This window comes from Epinephelus fuscoguttatus, linkage group LG5, assembly GCF_011397635.1.
Source record: "Epinephelus fuscoguttatus linkage group LG5, E.fuscoguttatus.final_Chr_v1".
In the NCBI taxonomy this organism is placed as follows: Eukaryota; Metazoa; Chordata; class Actinopteri; order Perciformes; family Serranidae; genus Epinephelus; species Epinephelus fuscoguttatus.
In genome coordinates this window covers 36,992,445-37,014,835 of record NC_064756.1, presented here as the reverse complement: position 1 = coordinate 37,014,835, position 22,391 = coordinate 36,992,445, and the positions used below count along the sequence as shown (strand labels likewise).

The window sequence follows — 22,391 nt, the reverse complement described above, 5'->3', positions numbered from 1 at the left end:
CTGCAGAACACCTGCTGTGTTGTCTCTGTTTTAAAAACCAGAAGCAAACCCCAAGCTCAGCTGGGCTGCAGGAAGGACTCATGTTGACGTCTTCAGAGAAGCAGAGCACATTAATTACTGTTGCTGTCTGTTGGTTGAGGGCTGCTCTAATCACCTGCAAAGCCATGTCTCTGCCCATTAGCGAGGCTAAAGCAAACGTCTGTTTGGCCTTTCCAGACCACACTGAGGGAAGTAAAACATTTGGTGTGGCTGCAAAGGGGTTATAAACTTTTGGGGAAGCGAACTACTACCAATACAAGTTAAGGATCAAGAATGGCTCAAACAGCTTCCCTTTCTAATAGCATCTGACAGCTTAACTTATCTGGGGAGAGTAATCACCAAGAAGTACAATGCTCTTTATAAGGCTAATTTCCCCACCCTGTTAAATAAGCTAGCAAGCAATATTCAATTCTGGAAAACACTCCCCATTTCTCTATTGGGTAGAGTGAATGCTATTAAGATGATTTTTCTCCCTCATCTACTTTATCTTATTCAAAACCTGCCTATATACCTTACTAAATCTTTTTTCAGTAAACTGGACTCTATCATTCTCCCCTTTGTATGGAACTATAAGTCTCATAGAATAAAAAACGACCATCTTTTCAAACATAACTGACATAACTGACACTGCCTAATCTTATTTTATATTATTGGGCCACTGGGATACGCTCTATTGTACATTGGTTAGATGACAACCCATCACCCCATGATGGACTAGAGATGGAATGGGAGGATTGCCTACCATACTCTATTAGAGCGGTAATACTTTCACCCGTGCCAGTCAATAGAACTTGCTTTAAACATAATCCTATAATTTATGACTCAATTAGGATATGGAAACAACTAAGGAAACATTTCAAGCTCAATACAGTGTCATTTCTCCCTCTGTTCTGGATGGGGCCTTTATTACCTGAATCAATTTTTCAGATACCTTCAGATTAGGGACTATGTTAAAACACATCTTCCTAATTTTCAGAAGGCAAACCCGGACAAGCTAGAGAGTTTATTTAATCTGTTCCCTAACCCACGTTACATAATCTCGCAATTATATGAGTCACTACAAAGTACGTGCCTTCCCAAAATGGACAAGATAAAAGAAGAGTGGGAAAGAGAGACTGGAGCCTTGATACTTCCCAACGTGTGGGAGGAGAGTTTGGAGTACATCCATGAATGTTCCATTAACGCCCGACACTGCTTAATACAATTTAAAATCCTGCACAGACTACATTATTCCAAGACGAAGTTGCATAAAATATTTGCTGAAGTCTCACCTTTGTGTGAGAAATGTGAGTCTATGGAGGCTACCTTATCACATAGTTATGCTCTTTGCCCCAAACTTCAAAACTATTGGTATGAAATATTTCAATTTTTTTCTGTGATTTTGGGGGTCCAATTAGAACCAGATCCTATTTTAATAATTCTGGGAACATCTGATGAGCTACAGAGACTAAATGTTGCACAGCAGCGTCTTCTGGCATATGGTTTTATAATGGCAAAAAAACTGATCTTACTTTACTGGAAAAAGAAAGAGGTGCCCTCCTTCAAGCACTGGTTGACTGACTTGACAGACACCTTACATTTGGAGAGAATTAGATTTATTCTGAAAGATAAACTGAGGGATTGTGTTTGTGGAATTATTATTTTTTATTTTCTGTTTAAAAAAAAGAAAGAAAGAAAACGTAACTGTCGATTGTCAGTTTCACTGTTAACTGACTGGTTTCCCAATAAACATATTTGAAAGAAGAAACTTTTGGGGGAGCTTCCGACTTGAGGAAAATTTTATGGAAGCTCTCCACAAAGAGTCTTAGGGATCTTTATGGCACTTCCACAACACTCAGAGGAACCATGAAGGGTCTTTGCTGTGTCCCCTGTGGTTCCTACACAAACCAGTTGGGTTTTCAGAGTGCAGGCAAGCAGAAAATGCCAACAATGCACCCAGTGCTGCATGTTAATGAGTGGTCTGTTTGTGCATTCCCTCTCCCTGGAAATCTTGTGACTAAGGGCTGCAGCCGCATGGCTTTTAGATCCACAGTTATTTGCCCTGTCCGGCTGCCAGCTACCCAGCATGCACTGCACTAATTACTGTCTCTGGATCAATCTTGTTTTCTCATTGGCTAGTATTGGGCCACGCCTCATCTTCCTGGCAGACCCCACATACACACTCACACTCACACAGTTCAAGAGACAAACGGGCCTTTATGTGGTTCCTTTAAAGAGCCGACAGCCTGGCTGTTCGCCTCCAGCTGCTCAGGGACACAACAGTGACTAGTGAGGTCGTCAGATCAGCCGCCTGTTCGCTCTGCACTGTCTTTGAATCTTCTTCTTTATGCTCAAACACACACATACAGGCTCTGATCTTTTATGATATTAGTATTTATTCTCTCTTCTCTTCACCTTTGTTGCCTTTATTGACAGGTAAAACACATTGTGGCAAACCTGGTTTAGGAAAAAAAGGGAAAAAAAAGAATACATTTCACTTGACATGACCTGACAAGCACAAAGAGACACTGAGACTTCTCAGTGCTGTGAGTCTTTTCCTGGGTAACTCCCTGTTAAACAAATGTCAGGGAAAGAAGACACACATGGTTCATCCTGGTGTGTGGCCTGTTGAGTTTGTTTTTTTTTTTGACAAGCAAAAATTGTGATTACAGTAGTGCAACTCGTGTTGCAGTGTGTAGATTTTAGTGGCATGCAGCTGTGAGGACTGCAGATTGCAACAAACTGAAACTTCATATTCAGGAGGTTGTTCAGGAGCCGAATTATCCGCACGTATTCCGTGGATGAGGACCTGCTCACTATGTAGATACAAACAGATCATTCTAAGGTAACCCAAGATTCTTATTTACAGGTGATTATACACTACAGATAACATATTTATTATATTACATTTCTGCTAATATATCCCCCTAAATCCTACACACTGGACCTTTAAATCCTCTTCTTCACTTACTTCAGTTTTTTACCACCACTGACTATCTATGTGCTTTCACTCACACAAAGTAAAGTCAAACACATCGTTGTGGACTCTCCTGTTGTTGAGCAGGAAGAGTCAAGCCCCTAGTCTCCCTTATCTTATCAAGCCCTACTTTTACTGCTGCTGCCATGGTGATGTCTACCTGGCAGCTGAGGCAGCGCTTCAGCATCCTGATCACTGTCAACATCCTGACAGTTTAGGTTGAGTGGTCAGCATGCACTGAAATGCTCAGCGGGTTGACAGACAGCTGATTCAGGAACAGCTGGGGCTATAGCTCAGCTGCTGCAAACTGATGAGGCAGCTACAGGTTTTGATTGAGAGGTCTAATTATGGGTTTTGGCAAAGTGGCTGACTCATTCATTGTCATTTAAAATTTAAAGCAGAAACTTTTTCATATAAACACACTCAGCTTTTCTGTCTGACATTCAAAACACTCATGATTCTCCGTCTTGTCTTTGCTGTGATCCTCCTCTGTCACATTGTTTGGCTGCACAGCACATTCACGGTGTGTTTAACTCATAGTGTCACCATTCATGTGTGGATACACAAATAATAGGGCCTCTCTGTTTACTTTGTGTCTGCAGACTCCATCAAAGACTGTCTTTATCAACTTGTATACACTGTCACATTAAAGAGTCAGTGCTTTATTCATTTTCTGTATTCATCAAAGAAAAGCAGAGATGTGTCTTTAGCTTTGTGTCTCATCCAGTAACAAAGATGTATGCCCAGGGTAGCATTAACTGTCTATAGGAGCCTTGGACATAAATGAATAAACAAAACAAAATGACATAACAAAAACCTCTAGAAAAATGAACATACCTTAAAATCATGGTCTTAATATTTCTGATGCCTGAACAAACAACCTCAAGCGACCTGTTGTTGCATTGGAAACTAGGACTGTACTCGACTTAGTCATGTCAATCGGATTTGTCTGTTCAATACAAATATTCAACTATTTGTGCTCTTTTTTCCATATAGAGTTTGAATAAGGCTCAGCAGGAACTTCAGAGTGACCGCAACATTCATGTGATATCGTATACAAGCCAAGTTAGCCCTCCAAGCTAATGCATGCTAACACACTGATGACCGGTCAGAAATGTGCAGCATAATTTTTTGCCAACACTAGATATCAAACAAAATGCAGAGACTATGTCGTATTAAGTTGCTGTGAGCTGTAATTTCACTTTTGGGCAGAAGGCAGAAGATAACGTTATCTCAGAGCCTGACCGGGCAAAGCCTCTCTCTCTCTCTGGGCAGCCGCCTCCATCTCACTCAGACTTACCATGGGTCTGGATCCGCAGCTGCGAGCTGAGAGCAGAAAGCAAAGAGTTCTCACTCTCCAGCTAAATTTGAGGATCACGGTCCCCAAAAATACTGTATACTGACTGAACAAAAAAAAATAAAAATGCTGCTCAGATTGAAGGAATTTTAGATGATTGAGGGGGTCCCCAACTGATTCAAATCTTTTACTTTCAGGGGGCAGCCCTTTTAAAAACATGCCACTGTTCAATTGCACATGTTTGATGCATACTGAACATTCTAGTTAATATGCACTGTACATGAAAAAGAATCTCTCCAAGCATGAGGGACCTTCATCTTGCCTCCAGAGTCCATCATCTCAGAAAAGAATTAGAAAAGGATAAGATCTGTCTTCTAAGTCTGAATTATATGATGCATGGCCTGTGTGTTTTTGCTGACTCTGTGCTCTGCAGCTCCCTACTATCCAGTTAATGTGAAAATGAGGGCTGCAGCCTGTTGAGCAAAGAATAAATAATTCAGAACCTTATAGGAACTCGTGATCTTATGGAACAAAGTCTCAGGAGCTTGTGTGTGTTGTCTGATTACCTGCTGACACATGTGGTGCACTACTGCTTGCACTACCATTATTTTTCCATTAATGATGACAGCCAGACCCTGAATTATCTCATGGTATTCAACAATCTTTACAGGAAACATTTCATTCTGGGGTTTTTTTTTTCTGTTTCAGCAAATCCAAAGAATGCACCTTTAATGCAGGTAAGAGGAGCTTTTACCCCACTCATGTTTTAATTAATTGTTTTTGTTGTAGTCACTGTCAGTGACTTCAGTTGGTGATCCTTCGAAAGAGCCCCTTTCTGTTTTTGCAGAGTAGATGATGTGTTTTACTGTACGATGGATTTTAGATTTCAAGGAGCCACAATTCTCTCACCTGTTTTTGTAGAGTCAGGTCAGGAAAACCTACTTTTTTTTTAAGCACTAAAACACTAAAAAAAGAGGATTAGAAGAAAGAGGATGGAAGTCAGTGTGTGGATGAGTCTGTGTTTAAATGGAGACTCTGAGCTTTTGTAACTTTCAGTATATGCAGTGTTGTCATTTTCAAAAGAGACACGTGTCTCTGTGTCTCTGAAGCTTGACTTTTGTTTCTCTGTTCCTTTCCCTCAACATAAACTTGCATCTCTTTTTTTCTTCCCTGTCTCTCTCCCTCCAGAGGACGGCTACGTGAGGATGTTCCTCCGAGGTCGTCCTGTCACCATGCACATCCCTGACCAGCAGAGGGAGAGCTACAGCCTCGACCAGAAGGTGGCCCTACCTGACCGCAAGCTTAAACTGCAGTGGGTGTATCCTTCAGACTGGCAGAGGGACACTAAGAAATACACACAGAAACTGTTTTTTTGATGGATTAGGAGAGAGTGCTTGAATGGATGAGAAATGAATGAATTATTATCTGTCTGTCTGTTAATCCTGTGTTTGTATCAGAGGACAGTGCACAGTGACTTTGAAAACCCCTGGGATAGACATTCACAGATGGATAGAAATATGAATAATTAACTCCATTAATGAAACACAGTCATTTGGAAGGAAGTAAATCTAAAATATAATATTTGGGTCATTCAAGCTTTTCTTTTGAATATTACATGTTCTCATTTGCTGGTCCTGGTCATGTTCCCTAACTTAAGCGTGGACTAGGTATGGCTACCGTGGACGTGACTGCCGCTCCAACCTCTACCTGCTGCCCACAGGAGAGATTGTCTACTTCAACGCCTCTGTGGTGGTGCTGTACAACACCGAGGAACAGCAGCAGAGACACTACCTGGGCCACAATGACGATGTTAAATGGTGAGAAGACAGCAGGCTTATAAGAGCTGTACTCCAGGGGTTTGACATATAACATAAGGTCAGGGTAGACTAACTTGCTGTCTGACTTCCTGCTTCACCTGGATTCTCCCGTTTACCCTGGTTCTTGTGTGCATGGACACATATCCTCTTTGATTAAAGCCTGTGCTGAAAAATAATTTACATAAGTACAGTGTTCAGCACACACGTAGAATAACACACAGGACACAGAAAGCAGCCGGATGAGGAAACATTTGTTTAAACAGAGCAGTGACTCTGTATCTCCTGTGAGACGACTTTTCAACAACACATCAGCACTGTTGGAACATTTAAACGCTTCATGCAAGTCTTCTTTATCCATCTCATCTGTTATTCAGTCAAATCTGAAACTCACATATTTCACACGTTATTGACAGCTTCATGCAGCTCACTGTATTTATCATGTATGTGATTTTCGGTTTACTTAATGAGCACCAGATGACATTCTGAATGAGCTCTGTGACTGGAAACACTGGGATGTAAACAAACTGAATCCCCCCTGGGGCATGCTGGGAAAGCTACTCATCTGTACAGGGAACCAATTGTGTTCTCCTCTCCCACAGCGTCACATTAAGTACTCTTCTTGCTATAGACCAAATCGCTGTGATGTCATGCTAACCACAACAATTATTTACGGGTAGACAACTAGCAGCTGTTTTGCATTGCAGACAAATCAGCAAACTTGTTTTTTACTGTTGTGATTTTTAGCCGTAACTGTAATGTTTAAAGATATATAGTTAAACCCATTAGACGTTTCCGCGACACTTATTTTATGTGCCGTGTTCCTTTGCTATTGTCTTTGATTAACCAAATCTACGGGCATGGAAGCTAAACAACGTCCTCCTGTGGAGGGGGCCCACAGCAAAATATACCACCTAAAAAAGTCTATCAGTTTAAGTGTATGCTATATTTGGAATATTTTAACCCCTTTATCTTACATTGAGGCAGCGGTAGATCAGTGTCACTGTTAAGTAAAATTACATTTTTTTTGTTAATGGAGTCTGGGGGCTTGAGATAATGGCCTCAGTTCCCCCTCAGAAAAGGCAAGAGGAAATGGTGAAAATATTCTAAATAAAGTGTACACTTAAACTGATGCTGATATTTTTCAGTGGGACTTTTTTTACGTGGCTAAAAATGAAACAATTGAGACAGCGTTTGCTCAGCACCGATTGATTTTATATACGTGATACAGGAGTCTTGTATGCGGAAGTTATTTTAAACAAACATCGTGATTCAGTCTATGCAAAACAGTTGTGAGTAGAAGTAATCCCCAGTTGTCATATCATTTCAGTGTTCACATGAATCTGAATCAGCTGTTTAAATCTGCAGTGGAACGTCTCTCTGCGATTTCACAAAATTTTCCTATAAAAGCCAGGAGCATCATTAAAAAATTAAAATGAAGTAATGATTTATATTTGTTCTCCATAGCTTGAGTGTTCATCCTGACATGGTCACCATAGCAACGGGGCAAGTGGCTGGAAACTCTAAAGATGGAAAGGTACTGTGAAAACCATCATTCACATCCTCCTACTTAGTTTTACTGTTTTACTCACTGCTAAATTTTGATACAGCTGACTTTGAACAAGGCTGAAGAGAGGAAAAAATCCAGAGCATTCAAATGCCAATGGTTATAAATAGTAAAAGAAATCCTGTTAAAGACTTATTTTGTGCAGGAAGGGCTGTAGCATGAAGAGTAAGAAGATTTATAGTTTTACATGAAACAAAACTTTTAAAATAAAGCAAAAAAAAAAGAATCTGTTAAATTATGCTATCAGATCCTTTTTTGTCTTACTGCAGTTTTTTGTTTCCATCTATTAAATTGGTTTATCTGACACTGTTTCTTTGTCTGATTTAAACCCTGTTGCCTGTCTGTTCAGCTGCTGGCTCCTCATGTTCGTGTTTGGGACTCTGTGAGCCTCAACACGCTCCATGTGATTGGGATGGGAGTGTTTGACAGGGCGGTCACCTGTGTGGCTTTCTCTAAGTCGGTAAGCAGCTTCCAATCCTGTAGAGTTTACTGAGGCTTTGATGCTGTGCACAGTTCAATCAGGCACTGACTGGTGATTTACAAAAGAGTAAATGTTTATTAAGTTATGCTAATAAATACATGTAACTGCCTTTTTGCTCTTTAAAAACCTTACTCCTTGTTTTGCTCTCAGAATGGCGGCAACTTCCTCTGCGCTGTGGACGACGCCAATGATCACATCCTGTCAGTCTGGAACTGGCAGAAGGAGAAGCAACTTGCTGATGTCAAGGTACCCAAAGCTTTTACCTTTGACCTCCTGATCCTGATCCCACTGATAAAGCTGCAACATTATTGAGCTCCTGGTTCGAAACTTTAAAGGGCGGTTCTCTCTTTTTATTTATTTTTTTGTTTTCATATCATTTTGTAGATTTTCAGTAGTGTTTCTGATGTATTGAAATCCGAAAATTCAAATTTTGGTCAAAGTATATATGTTTTAGCATCCAAATGCTATTTTCTCAAGCCCTGATTTTGATTATTTTTTTAGATGTTTCTTGTTTTAGGAGGCTAAAATACAATTTGCACCTGCTTCTGCTCAAAGCCACCAGACTCCTGACAGAAACAGTAATTTTACGTCACAGAATACGAGGAGTTACTGCTTATCACTGATCACTTAGTTAGTTTATGATATTATGTGACTTTCATAACCACACTAATGTGGTGTCCACAGCAGTAGGCCACTTGATGACTTCATAATGTTACATGATGACCTTGGAATGGTACTTGATGACCTCAGAATGTTACTTGATGACCTCAGAATGGTACCTCATAATGGTACTTGATGACCTCAGAATGGTACTTGACTTCAGAATGTAACTTGATGACCTCAGAATGTTACTTGATGACTTCAGAATGTAACTTGATGACCTCAGAATGGTACTTGACTTCAGAATGTAACTTGATGACCTCAGAATGGTACTTGACTTCAGAATGTAACTTGATGACCTCAGAATGTTACTTGATGACTTCAGAATGTAACTTGATGACCTCAGAATGGTACTTGATGACCTCAGAATGGTACCTCAGAATGGTACTTGATGACCTCAGAATGGTACTTGACTTCAGAATGTAACTTGATGACCTCAGAATGGTACTTGATGACCTCAGAATGGTACTTGACTTCAGAATGTAACTTGATGACCTCAGAATGGTACTTGATGACTTCAGAATGTAACTTGATGACCTCAGAATGGTACTTGATGACTTCAGAATGTAACTTGATGACCTCAGAATGGTACTTGACTTCAGAATGTAACTTGATGACCTCAGAATGTTATTTGATGACTTCAGAATGTAACTTGATGACCTCAGAATGTTACTTGATGACTTCAGAATGGTATTTGATGACCTCAGAATGGTACCTCATAATGGTACTTGATGACTTCAGAATAGTACTTGATGACTTCAGAATGTTACTTGATGACCTCAGAATGGTACTTGATGACTTCAGAATGGTACATGAAGATATTTTTTGGGGCATTTTTTAGCCTTTAATAGATAGGACAGACGAGCGTGAAGGGGGGAGAGAGAGAGGGAGTGACATGCAGCAAAGTGCCACAGGCTGGAATCGAACCCGGGCCCCTGCGGCAACAGCTTTGTACATGGGGCGCCTGCTCTACCACTAAGTCACTGACGCCCCATACTTCAGAATGGTACTTGATGACTTCAGAATGGTCCTTGACGCTACATTGCGTACTGTAGCTTCTGTTCCCAGGTAATCTCTCTGCTGCCCTGTAACTGTAGGTAATAAAATGACTGTTGATCTATTGGCACTGTAACCTACGTCACCATTGAGTTGAAGTCTGCATTTGAGAAACACAGAAAGGAACACAGATGGACCCGCCCTTTAATTACCAAACAGTATGGATAACCAGGACAAAAGGATTGCAATATTACAAATTCCTCTCAGACCACTAAACATGTTTGCATCTTTATGCCTCGTGTCTCTGCAGTGCTCCAATGACTCTGTACTGGGCGCTGTGTTTCATCCCATGGATGCCAATCTGATTGTCACTTGTGGAAAATCTCACATCAACTTCTGGACCATGGAGGGCAACACTCTCACTAAGAAACAGGGCCTGTTCGAGGTACGGCCATGATAACAACCCTTTGACCTCAAGTTAACCCTAAAATACACTTAGTTGTTGTTTCATTGTGCACAGTTGGCTAAAATAAATGCAGTCATATATGCAATAAATTATTTCTTCTCTCTCTCTCTGCCTGTCTCTTTCTTTTTCTCTAGAAACATGAGAAGCCAAAGTATGTGTTGTGTGTGGCATTTGCTGAGAATGGAGATGCCATCACAGGAGACTCCAGTGGAAACATCTATGTCTGGGCCAAAGGTAGAATCGCAATGAGAACAATGACCTTCAAACACTGAAAGACTGGCTGGTCACTGAAGTATGAAAAATGTTAATGCAGCAGAGCTGAAAAGCAACCTGTAAAGATACAGAAAAATCAAACCAATATCCCAGTCATGGATCAGTACTTAAACAAAGCCATAAAACTGTGGCGCACAGTTTTATTTTAAGAGGAAGTCACTCATTCCTTCACAACTCAGGCAGAAAAATGTTCCCTGGGCTCATCATCAAGTGACTGTAATGTGCAGTTTTCATTTGTTCATTCAAAAGCCTGAAAATATAAAAGGACCTGTGTCCTCTGTGTTTCAATTTGCTCCTTGTTCCGATTGACAGGTGGGAACCGCATTAGCCAGATGGTGTCGGGGGCTCATGAGGGAGGGATTTTCTCTGTTTGTGTCCTGAAAGACGGCACCATGGTGTCTGGAGGAGGGAAGGACCGCAAGGTGGTGCTGTGGGACCACGACTACAGAAAACAGGCGGAGATGGAGGTAAGGGAGCTGAAGTGTCCTGTCTACATTAAAGGGACACAGTCAGAATAATTCTGAGAAAATCTGTGTCCCTTTGATATTATTGGAGCCTTTTAGGGAGGCATCATAACTTGCGCTGTCCCAAATACCATTTTTGGAGCTTTGATCCCCTGTAATCATTACTATATTATATTAATATTACTGCTATTATTGATATTCAAAGCTTCAATTGGACGTGACAGGACCTCAGGAACATGGGGGGGTTTATATTCAGATACACTATTGAACCACTTAAAATTACCCTGACTTTGGCAGGAATTAGCACTTTCACTAAATTATTAATAACTTTACACTTACTTTCAGTTTCCTTCACCAGTTTGCTGGTGAAAAAACGAAATAAAAAATGAGGAATTGGAATACTGATTTTGATGTTGATTACCATGGCAACGATTAAAGCTTCAAAACTTGGAATCCTTTGGGACAGCCCTGAATTTAACACAAAATGGTGTCTTCATTCTTGACATTGCCAAGTATTTTAAGTCTGAATGACTTTGTTGGCCTAGTCCTTTTTTCTTTGAGCTCTATCGTGATCTGTGCCAGTGGTTCCCAACCTTTTTCCTTAAGAGACCCTTTTGTTCAATCATGGAGTACTGACGACCCATGACTAGGTGACAATTTACGGACATATCGTATTATATTAAATGCATAACAACAACTACCACAGTGCAAAACAACTGATAAACTGTACAATTAACCAAAATAGTGAACGCAGTAACTTCAAGAAGTTTGTGTAAAACAAGCAGTTTGACTGAATCTTTGAAGCAGATTATTTCTTGTGAATATTCCGTCATAGATGAGTTTTCCTGATATTTTTAGTCATATTTTAGTCATATAAACTTTATACTGATATACTTAATGGGCTTCTTTTTTGACAAATTCAGTGTTTTCTCCCTGATGCTTGACGTTCGATTAATTCTTTGGTTGTTTTTACTGCATACTTTTCCTGAGGCAGGACAGGGCTGTTTAGCAGAGAGTAAAGACTCTATGAATATAGCTTGTGTTCAGGTCTTCACTGTGCCATTATCCTGTGAGATATTTTTGAGTTTATATCTTGGATAAGGTTCTAAAAAAGTCATTTTTTGTTTTCTGCACAGAAAAAATATGAAAGGCTGAGATTTGGCCCACTGTATATATTTTTTAAAAAGTTTTCTTAAGCCTCTTAAAATCAAGAAGGCCCATAGTGGGGGTCAGGACCCCCAAGTTGGGAACCAGTGATCTAAACAATGTGTGGGACTCTTTAACAGGAACATGCAGGCTTTCTTTCAGCCTGTGCTGTGTGTGTGTCCAGGTGGGCGAGTCGCTCGGTCCTGTGCGGGCTCTGGCTGAAGGTAAACCTGGAGAGCTCTTTGTAGGAACCACTAAGAACGCCATCATCAGAGCCGCCTTCCCTGATACATTAACTCCTATTGTACAGGTACACACACACACACTGACACTTTCTCTTTTAAGAAGAGCACACTGATAATTTTATTTATAATGGAATGTGGTAACAAACATTTTAACTGTGTGCACATGGTGGTCTCCAGTATATTAAATAAGACATGTACTGTGTTACAGGGTCACACAGATGAGCTGTGGGGTCTGGACATCCATCCCTCCATGGAGCAGTTTGTCACCTGTTCCCAGGACAAACAGGTTCATCTGTGGGACACTATCTCCCATCAGCCCCTCTGGAGCAAGACCATCGAGGTGACTGGTTGTAGAATGTAGATTTGTTTTGTGCCTTAAACATCAGAACATTAAGCACTGACCTGACAGCACTAGAATATAACAAAGAATTTAAAAGCAATTGGACAATTCTGTTTTCAATAATAAGAGTCATAAATTGATTAAAGTGATTCATCATCTTCTCTGCTTCAGGATCCAGGGAGGTCTGTAGGTTTCCATCCCAGTGGGGCTGTTCTGGCTGTGGGGACCATGACTGGAAGGTCAGCTTCACAGAACTTAACACTAACCACCATTCACAACATTCACAGCAACAACTATCATGCAAGACAACTAATCCATTATTTAAAAGCAGCAACCATGTAAAGCTATAGACTGTGTAAAGAGGCATTACTGAGTTTATATTTATTTGGATTAATTGGCCAAGCATATTTACAGTCTTTGGCCCTATTTAAACCATCTATAGTACATGGTCTAAAGTACATAGCACAATTGCATTTAGGGCGTGTCTTAATCCACTTTTGCAAGTTAAACGGCGCATAATCTGGGCACAAAGTAAAGTGCAAGGGGCAAGGGGGTTGTATTTAGTCCCGTAATTAATCCTAGGTGGGTATGCACCTGGCGCACTGCTGTTTACATGGCTGATTTGGCAAATTGAAGAAGCTAGCGTTTTATTGCTGAGAGTAATGCAGTCAGAGCAGCAATGTCACTGTAGCAACTATAGTGGGACATTTAGGCAACAAAACTAAAAACTGTAGTTACAAACTTGTAGGAGGAAACAGAAAAACTTTAAGCTTCTAGAATAATAAAGTTTCGCTGCTCCTTGTGCGTAAATGTGCACTAACTTGGAGAAATCTCCAGTCCTTCACCACTAGATGCCACTAAATCCCCCTAAATCTTACACACTGTTCTTTTAAAGACATCAACCTGTGAAGGGTCATTTTCCCAGATTTCTGATGTGTATGTGTTGTGTTGCAGGTGGTTGGTGCTGGACGCTGACACCCGGGATCTTGTTTCTATGCACACTGACGGCAATGAGATCATTTCCAACGTCAAGTACTCTCCAGGTATAACATAAGCTGTTCACATCACTGACCCTGATCCATAAAAGACAAACTGTAGACACAGTGACAAGAGCCGCTGGTATAACATGGCTCAGGAATGGTCATGTCTCAGTGCTGTATTAACTCTGCTAACAGGACTGTTAACTCTTGTGCCTTTTAGACGGTAACTTCCTGGCTGTTGCTTCCCATGACAACTTTGTTTACATCTATGCTGTGACGGAGAATGGCCGCAAGTACAGCCGTGTGGGGAAATGCACTGTAAGTATACATTCCTACAATAAGCCCTCTCACAATTCATGTCTCACTTGTCTGAAAGCTTTAAAATATTTTTTTTCATTTGAGCAGTAGCAGCAGTTTTGTGCACACTTGGTCGCTCTTGATGTGCAACTGTATTAGAGGAGAAAAGTTGAAAGATGGATAACTTTATAATCTATTTAATGTTAAACTTAACTGGTACTTTAACTTGAAGTGCTGAAATAAATGTTTCCATCCTGACATAAATGAATAATAAGCAGTATCTGACTCCTTTGAGTCAGTTTCAGTAAAACACTTACTGAAATTTCAGTCACGTTTTCCAAAATGGAGTGTTTGGAATGAATCCCTCCGTCTTTGTGTGATCACTTTTCAAGCAACATAAACTTCTCCTTTTCCCCAGGGCCACTCCAGCTTTGTCACCCATCTGGACTGGTCTGCAGACAGTCAGTACCTCGTTACCAACTCAGGAGACTACGAGATCCTCTTCTGTGGGTCCTCCTTCTGTTCACATACACTTAAAGATCACCTTTTTAATCTTATTGCCAAAATGACAGTTTATGCTAAAATATATCAAATCAAATCACTCATGTCTCAAAGACAGATAAAATGTGTATGTGACATTTTAATCACAGAGCATGATGATTCTTTGGTATTTTTTTTTTTGTCAGGGGAGGCATCCAGTGGTAAACATGTGACCAACATGGACACAGTGCGCAACCTGGAGTGGGCCACTTCCACCTGCACTCTGAGCTTCAACACCTTTGGTAAGTCCATAAAACTCTAAACTCATGAGTTCACATGAGATCAACAAGCTGACTCTTTCCATAGTGTCACCAGGTGAATTATCAAATTCACTTTTCAGTTTTAAATACTTTGCATTTTAGCATTAGTTGGCTGATGCTCAGAGTAGTTGACAGGAAGAACAAAAAGCATAAAGCTGCACCAAGCAAATGTGCTCATTGGCAGCTCTAAATTGTAACAAAAAATTCAAACCTTCTGAAGTTTCCAAGTCGATATAAAGACCCTAATACTTTGTGAATTTCACCAACCTGCAAAATTTTGACACTCACTTCTGTTGTTGGAGAAAAGTCCAGATTGACCTTTGATCGAACCACCGAGCGTCATTTTGCTGCAGCCAGAAGCAGAACATGAAGACAATCTCAGTATTATATTATGTTTCTTTTTCTTTCTCACCCTTTGACTTATTCTGTATTTCTATCTCTCAGGAATCTGGCCAGATGGAGCAGACGGCACAGACATCAACGCCGTGTGCAGGTCACATGACGGATCCCTGCTGGCCTCTGCTGATGACTTTGGCAAAGTGCACTTGTTCACCTTCCCCTGCTCTCAACCAAGGGTCAGTCATGTTCACTCACAAGCACTTCCACACTGTCAACACATCAGTTTCTGTGTGTTTGTACTCACATATTGCTCAGGAGGTTTGTAGTTCAGAAGGTTTTTAGCAGGAGCGAAATAATCTGCAGAGGTCTCTTCCTCTGTAAAACAGAAGGACCAAGTGATTAAGGCTGGTAAAAGCACTAAATAAAATGGTTGTACAAAAACACACGTTCGGCCCATTGTGGAGGGGCTGCTACGTGTGGTGGCCGACGCAAAAACGTAAATGGCCCTATCTAGAGCCAATGTTTGGTTTGTCCGTTTTGGGCTACTGTAGAAACATGGAGGTGCAGTTTGGCAGAGCTTCCTATGAAGATTTACAGCGATCAGCCAAAACATTAAAACCACTGATGGTGAAGTGAATATTCATGAACATTTATCAGCCAGTTGCAGCGCAATGTTCTGCTGGGAAACCTCAGGGCTGGCGTTCATGTAGGTGCCACATGACGCACTCCACCCACCCAAACACTTGGTCTGCAATGATGTTTGGGTGGGTGGAGCATGTCGATGTGGCACCTACATGAATGCAAGGCCCTGAGGTTTACCAACAGAACACTGCATTGCAACGAGATGATTACTCACTTCACCTGCCAGTGATTTTGATATTTTGGCTGATCTGTGTAAACAGTTCATCAGTTATTAATTTTGGGTGATTGTTCACTAAATAAAGCATTCTTATTGTATTATATCCATAACTGACCCTGTTGTTGTAAACTTCACCATGTAGCATCTGACTAATTCATAACTCTACTGCGTTTCATGTCCTCCCTTTGCCCCACTCTAATTTACAGGCTCCAAGCCACGAGTATGGTGGCCACAGCAGTCACGTGACCAACGTTGCCTTCCTGCACGATGACAGTCACCTGATCTCCACTGGTGGGAAAGACACCAGCATCCTGCAGTGGGTGGTCTAGGCAATGCTGTCCACCCACATCTCTAATCCCCCACAAGTGGGGACCAGCATCTTTTCTGACGCCTGTCACCTCTTCACTGTTTTATCCTCCTGCCACCAGGGGGCAGTATCTCCACTGTGCCTACTGGAAACACACACACACACACACACACACACACACATACAACTTGACCCATAGATGTCACACCAGATGAGATGACGAGTATCATTGTAATAAATGAAATATTTAGTGTCCTGCTGTTTGTAATAGAATGTAGAGAAAATGACTTGTTGCCATGCAGGAAGTGAACTGTTCCCAAAAAATCAACTACTGCAACACCAACCCAGCCTGAAGCTGCTGGTGGTGACGAAACAGTTAACCTGTGATCTAGCATTAGTACTAATTGTGCCTAAACTGTATCTTAACCCCCTTTAATGGAAGATCCACCTGCTTTAAAGGGAAAGTGTGTTTGCAAGTTTTAGTTCCTTATTTACAAATAATGTAAACTTTACAGTTGTGCTGACCAGTTTTGAATGCATGCTACACAGTTATGGTTAGGGTGATATTCAGATTTTAGTATTCTATATTAGGATATGTTTCTTACTCTTCCAAGCAGCTTTGGTTTCCATAAAGTATGAAAATCAGTTTGCAGACTCTTAAAACTTGCGTAAGGTTAATTGGTTAATGTAGTACAGACTTCTCAAATCATTCTACACTAGATCAGCTTCACCACTCAACAAGAATGTGAGATTGACAGAGAATTATGTAGAACTGAGATTCACTGTAATTGATTCCATCCATTATCTGTCACTGACAATCTGGTGATTGTTGCAAATCTGATCAAAACTACATTTGGAGGTGATTTGAAATGCAATTCCAATCGGCTTTCTTCAGATGCGTCTCAGTCCAGACACTCTGTCCGTTCAAATCACAACACACAATGACGACGTCAAAGGTCGAGTGTCAGACGTGCTAAACAGATCTGTGCGGCTACTAGCAGAGCGCTAAAGAGGAAAACATGAGGAACAACAGTCTGTGGACAGACACCAAAGTAAAGTGTTTGGAAGGTGAAATATTGCCTGACCACTACAGTACTTGTAATGTATTACCCAGAAAAATATTTTCTAATAGATTTTTATTCCATACCAAATGTATGGAAACCAATGGATTGAGAAGACTGAAGATAAATATACTTGACTATCTAAAACAGCAGCTGGGTTTGCAAAATGGTGAGCTGTGATGTAAAGTATACATGATTTGAAATAACAGGGTTAAAACATGTAAAATCACATTGCTCTTTAAGAATTCATGTCATTTCTGCACCCCAGGTGAGCGCAACAGATTCTTGTGAGTATGCACTGCTCATTCTTAAAGCCGTAAGTCAGTGTTTCTGTCAATTAGGCTTTAGCTTTATGAAAAAGTAATGCATGTTTAGAAGAAGTGACTGAGCTGTCCTGGGGCAAAGGAAGATTGTATTAGAATTCCTAAAATGGGTGGTATTCCCCTCTAAAAATCCTACTATAACCCCATTGCCTTGTTATCTTCCACTATTCCATCCCTCAGCCTGATTTACAAACTCTTCTGGTGCAGTATTACAGATTGCTGTTGGCAACTGTAAAGGTACGGAGTGGCTGCTCTGTGCGGAGCCTCTCATTTCGCCCCTGCTGTGTTTCTGATTGTACTACTACTGTATGTATCACTAGATGGCACTGCAATGCAAGAGAATGAGCATGACCGAGGCTGTCCTCCTCCTGTAGATGCTGTTAATGTTGCAAAGGTCTATAGAGTAAATTTATATATTATGCATTATATCCGAGTGGCTGTGTTATTTTAATATTTAATTGTAACAATGATGGATGTTGTTATTAATATTATTGTGGCACTTTTAGCGATTGACAGAAGGGTAATTTAGTTCTGCTGTGCTGTGAAAGTGAGCTTGAGCTGTGCTTTGCCTTCTTTTGTTTTGTTAATAAAGTTTTTACCCAGGTACCACTGAGTGGAGGCTCATTGTCTTCCTTTTATGATGGGTTAAAGTAACAAAAATGAATTGATAAAACTAGGTGATGAAAATGTATGTTAATTGTAAATGGATCTGTAAAAATGGATACGAAATGAAAAAGTGATAAATTACTGATTTAATTGATTTGATTGATATAAAGCCGATTTGATTTGAACAGTAGTGATATAATGAAAACCGCCAAGTTCCATTCTTTTCCCCATCTTACATTTAACATTTTCAACACAAAATTCCTGTTTATCATTTAAAGAAAGTTGTCTCAAATATTTTTGGGGAAAAAAATGGAAGTGAAGGAAATGTGTACAAATTAATTACAGAATTGATAAAATTGACGTGAATTTAAAAAATAGAGCAATATTATATTAAGTCAACCGCTCACCCAACTGGCATTTATTATTTATTACTTCCATTTAAAATGTAAACCAAAAACTAACTGATCAAGTTTTCGACTGTCAGAGGGAAACTTTTACGATTTTCAACCGGCTATGTGTCACTGCAGTGTGTGTGAATAAACAGTGTTTGACTTTCCTTGCCTGAGCTCACCAGGGGCCTCTGAGTGAGACTGCTCATCCACTGTCAGGCTTGTTCAAGATGAGCCATTCCTGCGCAGATCTGATCACCGGCGATTGGCGCACAATGCATGCCGGTTAGTTTTGTGTCCGACTTCATCTCAACTTGCTCTGACATATTACGAAAGTGGATGGCGATAAAACCGCGAGAGCGAGGCGGCTGCAGTTTTTAGAGCCAGGCGCCGCAGTTGCTCTCCACCGACTGCACCGCCTGGCTCTCACCTGATCTAACAGCTGATTGGTTTAGATGTCAGTACGTTTTAGATAAACTACTCATTTTTGTTGAATTTTAGAGATTAAGATTGTATTTGTCTGATTTGAAGGATTATTGTGTGAACAGAAAATATATGTGACTGATGGTGAAGTTTAGTCATCAGAGACTAAATACATTCATCATAAACTATAGTCTATTGTATATTAATATTGGACGGTTTAATTATTGAAGTATTTAGCAACACGGAGACTTGTGGTCAGTGGGATGTGAGGATTCTTAAATAACGTGTACAGCTGTGAAGCCCTGACTGTATCTGACTGAGCCTTAATGAAAGCTGTTGTCTTGTATTTCTTTTTCCTCTGAAAATATGAACCTTATAGTCAGACATAGTTTATTTAGCCTGTGTAGTTGAGGGGACAGGTCAAACTGATATGATGCTGATTTACAGGAGAATTCATATCAAATGGAGGATAAACCATGAACATAAACTACAGATCACCTGTAAAGCATTTTAATAAATTAATCTATCATAATTAAAACAACTGGAGACTGAAAACAAACTGATATATGGGTCTGATCACTTATTTAATGAATTGACATCATTCCAGACAGTATGCAAGTGTGTCTGTGACTTCCTGTACTGACTGAAGGCAGCTGGAAACTGTCCGACTTCACCGTAGCTTTTTCTCACCGCCCCCCGCTGCAGCCGCCTGCTCTCGTCTACTTTCCAGGCGAGGCGCAGTTCATCTCGAACTGGCAACTCTAATTGGCAATCTCGCTCATCTCCTTGCACATGAACCCATAGCGACCCCCACTGGCAAATGAGCTTAGATTTCCAGCTGGTTGAAAAGAGCCAAAAACTTGGTAAGTTTGTCAGTGTGTGGTTTAATATTAATACTAATTTAAATGATAAATTTTATGTCTGATTTACACAATAAATCATGTTGTGCTGAACTCTTAAATCAGCTAAAATTTAACTATTAATACAAATATATTTGTGGGAATTTAAAAGCAAAAGCTGGGACAGTTTTGCTGAACTGAGGTTGATGATGTCAAGCTGCAAGCAGACAGTCCTACAACCTATTGACAGTCAACATGTGTGTGTGATGGTTAAAGGAAAGTCAGTTTATGGTCAAAGGTTGCTGGTTCAGATAATCAGGTCATTCAAGGTAATCTGGATGGGTGCATAGTAAACAAGAACTTTCAGTCTTACCTGCAGCAGTGAGTGGCTGCATCATGTATGCAGACGCTCTGTAGAGCTCTCTCTGTAACTTAATTGGTTCCTTCAGTAATAATTATTTCTTGCTGGTAAAGCAACTTCCGTTGTCTTTATGTTGTTTCTCTTTAGGCATTTTTCCCCACTGTATCTGAAGTGGAATTGGGGAATCTTAACAAAAAAACGTTTGTATGATTTTCTAATCTTGACAAACTGCAAATGATTACTCTGTAATGAGACGACAGAGAAATCATGTGAATAACCATGGGGGATAATTACATGCAGATACTGTACTCTCCATCTGTCTATAGAAGAGGCAGAGATATCTTCTTTTACAGCAGCATATAGACCAGAGTGCACTGCATCATGTTACAACTCTCTCTTTATCACTCTTTGCACCCACATACTGTGCAACTGTATCTGAATTCAGCAGATCCAGGCACATTTACTGGGGATGTTGAAAGATATTCTGTGATGGGCAGTACAAGTGAAACAGAAGTAGGTGAGGGTGTAAAAGGGTCAGCTACAACACTTTGTCATAAACAGTCAACATGTTGCACAAAGAGTGATGATGTGTCGATGAAGGCTGTTATATAAATGTGCATAAGTGGCCTCTGCTGTCGTTAACATTTATACTGCAGCTACGCCTCCAAAACGCTGGACAGCGACAGGACACGTTTAAATGCAACGTGCTAATGTTATTAGCATACGCCTATGAAATTATACATTGCATAAATTAGCCTTGCAGTTAAAGACGTTTTCTCTATAAAGCCAGGAACAACAGCAACATTTTACAAAGGTAGTGTCACAAAATTCAGTTATAACCCGCATGATTCACCAGTAGTACACTTAGTACAGTAGTACACTTGTCTCAACTTTTTTTTTCAACATATACATCATGCTAAAGTTACTAGCATAAGCCTGATATTTTACATTGCATAAATTAGCCTAGAGGCTACCAGACTGTCCCCTACTCAATAAAAACAGGATAAATTACACAGAAGACACTGAATTCCATTTTGTGGGGGCTTTACTGCCTTCCCAATTTATTGTTTGTGATGTATTTGTGAATACATGCTTTGTTTCCACCATGGGAAATGGTTTCCATCTTACCAAAAATAAGCAGGAGGCTGCTACATGACTTTACATTTCTGGGGGGGCTACGGTGTAGGACATGCATCTATGCTAAGCTAGTCTGAGTGGGCGGAAGTTCGCTGCATAGATCAGCCTCTCATTGGGCAGAACGAGCCACCCGCTGAAGTCCCGCCCTACCACCTCCAGTTGTGTAGCAGTTTTCAACACGTCCTTTACTAACTTTTGCAGTGTTTGATCTTGCGGGGATGTAGCCATTTTTCTGCTATGGTTCGCGTCCCGTAGGCGATATTTTTGTGGGCGTGTTACACCAAAACCTGTTTCCCCCTGGCAATATTTTTGCAAGCGCACCATTGCTGTGGCACCGCCCAGAATGATTGTGATTGGTTGAAAGAAATAAAAAAAAGCCGGAGCGTTTTTTTCTCCAATCTTAGGCCCTGTTTAGACGACAACGGTTTCTCTAAAAATGGAAAAGTCTGTCCTTTGCATTTTAAAAAACGTATGCGTTTATATGATGACATTATTGAAACGATCCCCATTCATTCAGAGCCGCAAAATCTACTGGAAATGCTGTATTATGCATGCCAGGCCAATGGGTGGCAGTGTAAATTTGCAAAGCAACACCACGGCATGACGCCCTGCGCCTGCGCTGAAGCGCTTTCCTCTACAACATGGTAATTACAAACCAAAAAAAAGAATACGCAATGGCAAAAGCATGCACAGATAACTTTTTCTGGAGGTGGAGTTGCTACAGTAGATCTACACTTCACTTCAAATCAACAGGGTGAGCAGCACAAACAGAGCTCAGCATTGTTGTTATGACGGTCGGCATGCCTAGTGACTGGAACCGTAATGCGCATGTGCAAAAAGTCTCCGTTTTCAGAGGAACTGCATATTGCAAGTTTACATGACAACGGAGACGCTGCCGTTTCCAAAAAGTTGCATTCTGGAATCCG

The 22,391-nt window shown here is 40.6% G+C and overlaps 1 protein-coding gene and 1 long non-coding RNA gene across 5 annotated transcripts in view; one reads left to right on the top strand and one right to left on the bottom strand.

The window, feature by feature from the left end:
* eml2 (EMAP like 2) overlaps nucleotides 1-18,340 on the top strand; it is a 44,923-nt gene extending 26,583 nt beyond the window's left edge. For all 3 annotated transcript variants that reach the window (XM_049577518.1, XM_049577517.1, XM_049577519.1), the window contains 18 exons: nucleotides 5,001-5,029; nucleotides 5,481-5,610; nucleotides 5,960-6,109; nucleotides 7,574-7,643; nucleotides 8,023-8,133; nucleotides 8,305-8,400; nucleotides 10,121-10,255; nucleotides 10,411-10,510; nucleotides 10,862-11,016; nucleotides 12,344-12,469; nucleotides 12,613-12,744; nucleotides 12,916-12,983; nucleotides 13,699-13,787; nucleotides 13,945-14,042; nucleotides 14,440-14,527; nucleotides 14,708-14,803; nucleotides 15,266-15,396; nucleotides 16,226-18,340. In XM_049577518.1, the coding sequence (XP_049433475.1) occupies nucleotides 5,001-5,029; nucleotides 5,481-5,610; nucleotides 5,960-6,109; nucleotides 7,574-7,643; nucleotides 8,023-8,133; nucleotides 8,305-8,400; nucleotides 10,121-10,255; nucleotides 10,411-10,510; nucleotides 10,862-11,016; nucleotides 12,344-12,469; nucleotides 12,613-12,744; nucleotides 12,916-12,983; nucleotides 13,699-13,787; nucleotides 13,945-14,042; nucleotides 14,440-14,527; nucleotides 14,708-14,803; nucleotides 15,266-15,396; nucleotides 16,226-16,348 (1,927 nt within the window). In that variant the 3' untranslated portion in view covers nucleotides 16,349-18,340. The remainder of the gene's footprint in view (nucleotides 1-5,000; nucleotides 5,030-5,480; nucleotides 5,611-5,959; nucleotides 6,110-7,573; nucleotides 7,644-8,022; nucleotides 8,134-8,304; nucleotides 8,401-10,120; nucleotides 10,256-10,410; nucleotides 10,511-10,861; nucleotides 11,017-12,343; nucleotides 12,470-12,612; nucleotides 12,745-12,915; nucleotides 12,984-13,698; nucleotides 13,788-13,944; nucleotides 14,043-14,439; nucleotides 14,528-14,707; nucleotides 14,804-15,265; nucleotides 15,397-16,225) is intronic.
* Nucleotides 8,895-9,403, bottom strand: LOC125889490 (uncharacterized). 2 transcript variants are annotated; one of them, XR_007449456.1, is made up of 3 exons: nucleotides 9,373-9,403; nucleotides 9,054-9,270; nucleotides 8,895-8,920 (listed from the first exon to the last, which is right to left on the bottom strand). It is a non-coding gene; the product is annotated as an uncharacterized LOC125889490 (long non-coding RNA). The 2 variants fall into 2 exon arrangements; XR_007449457.1 differs by lacking the exon at nucleotides 9,373-9,403 and adding an exon at nucleotides 9,331-9,361.
* Nucleotides 18,341-22,391: the final 4,051 nt, after the last annotated feature.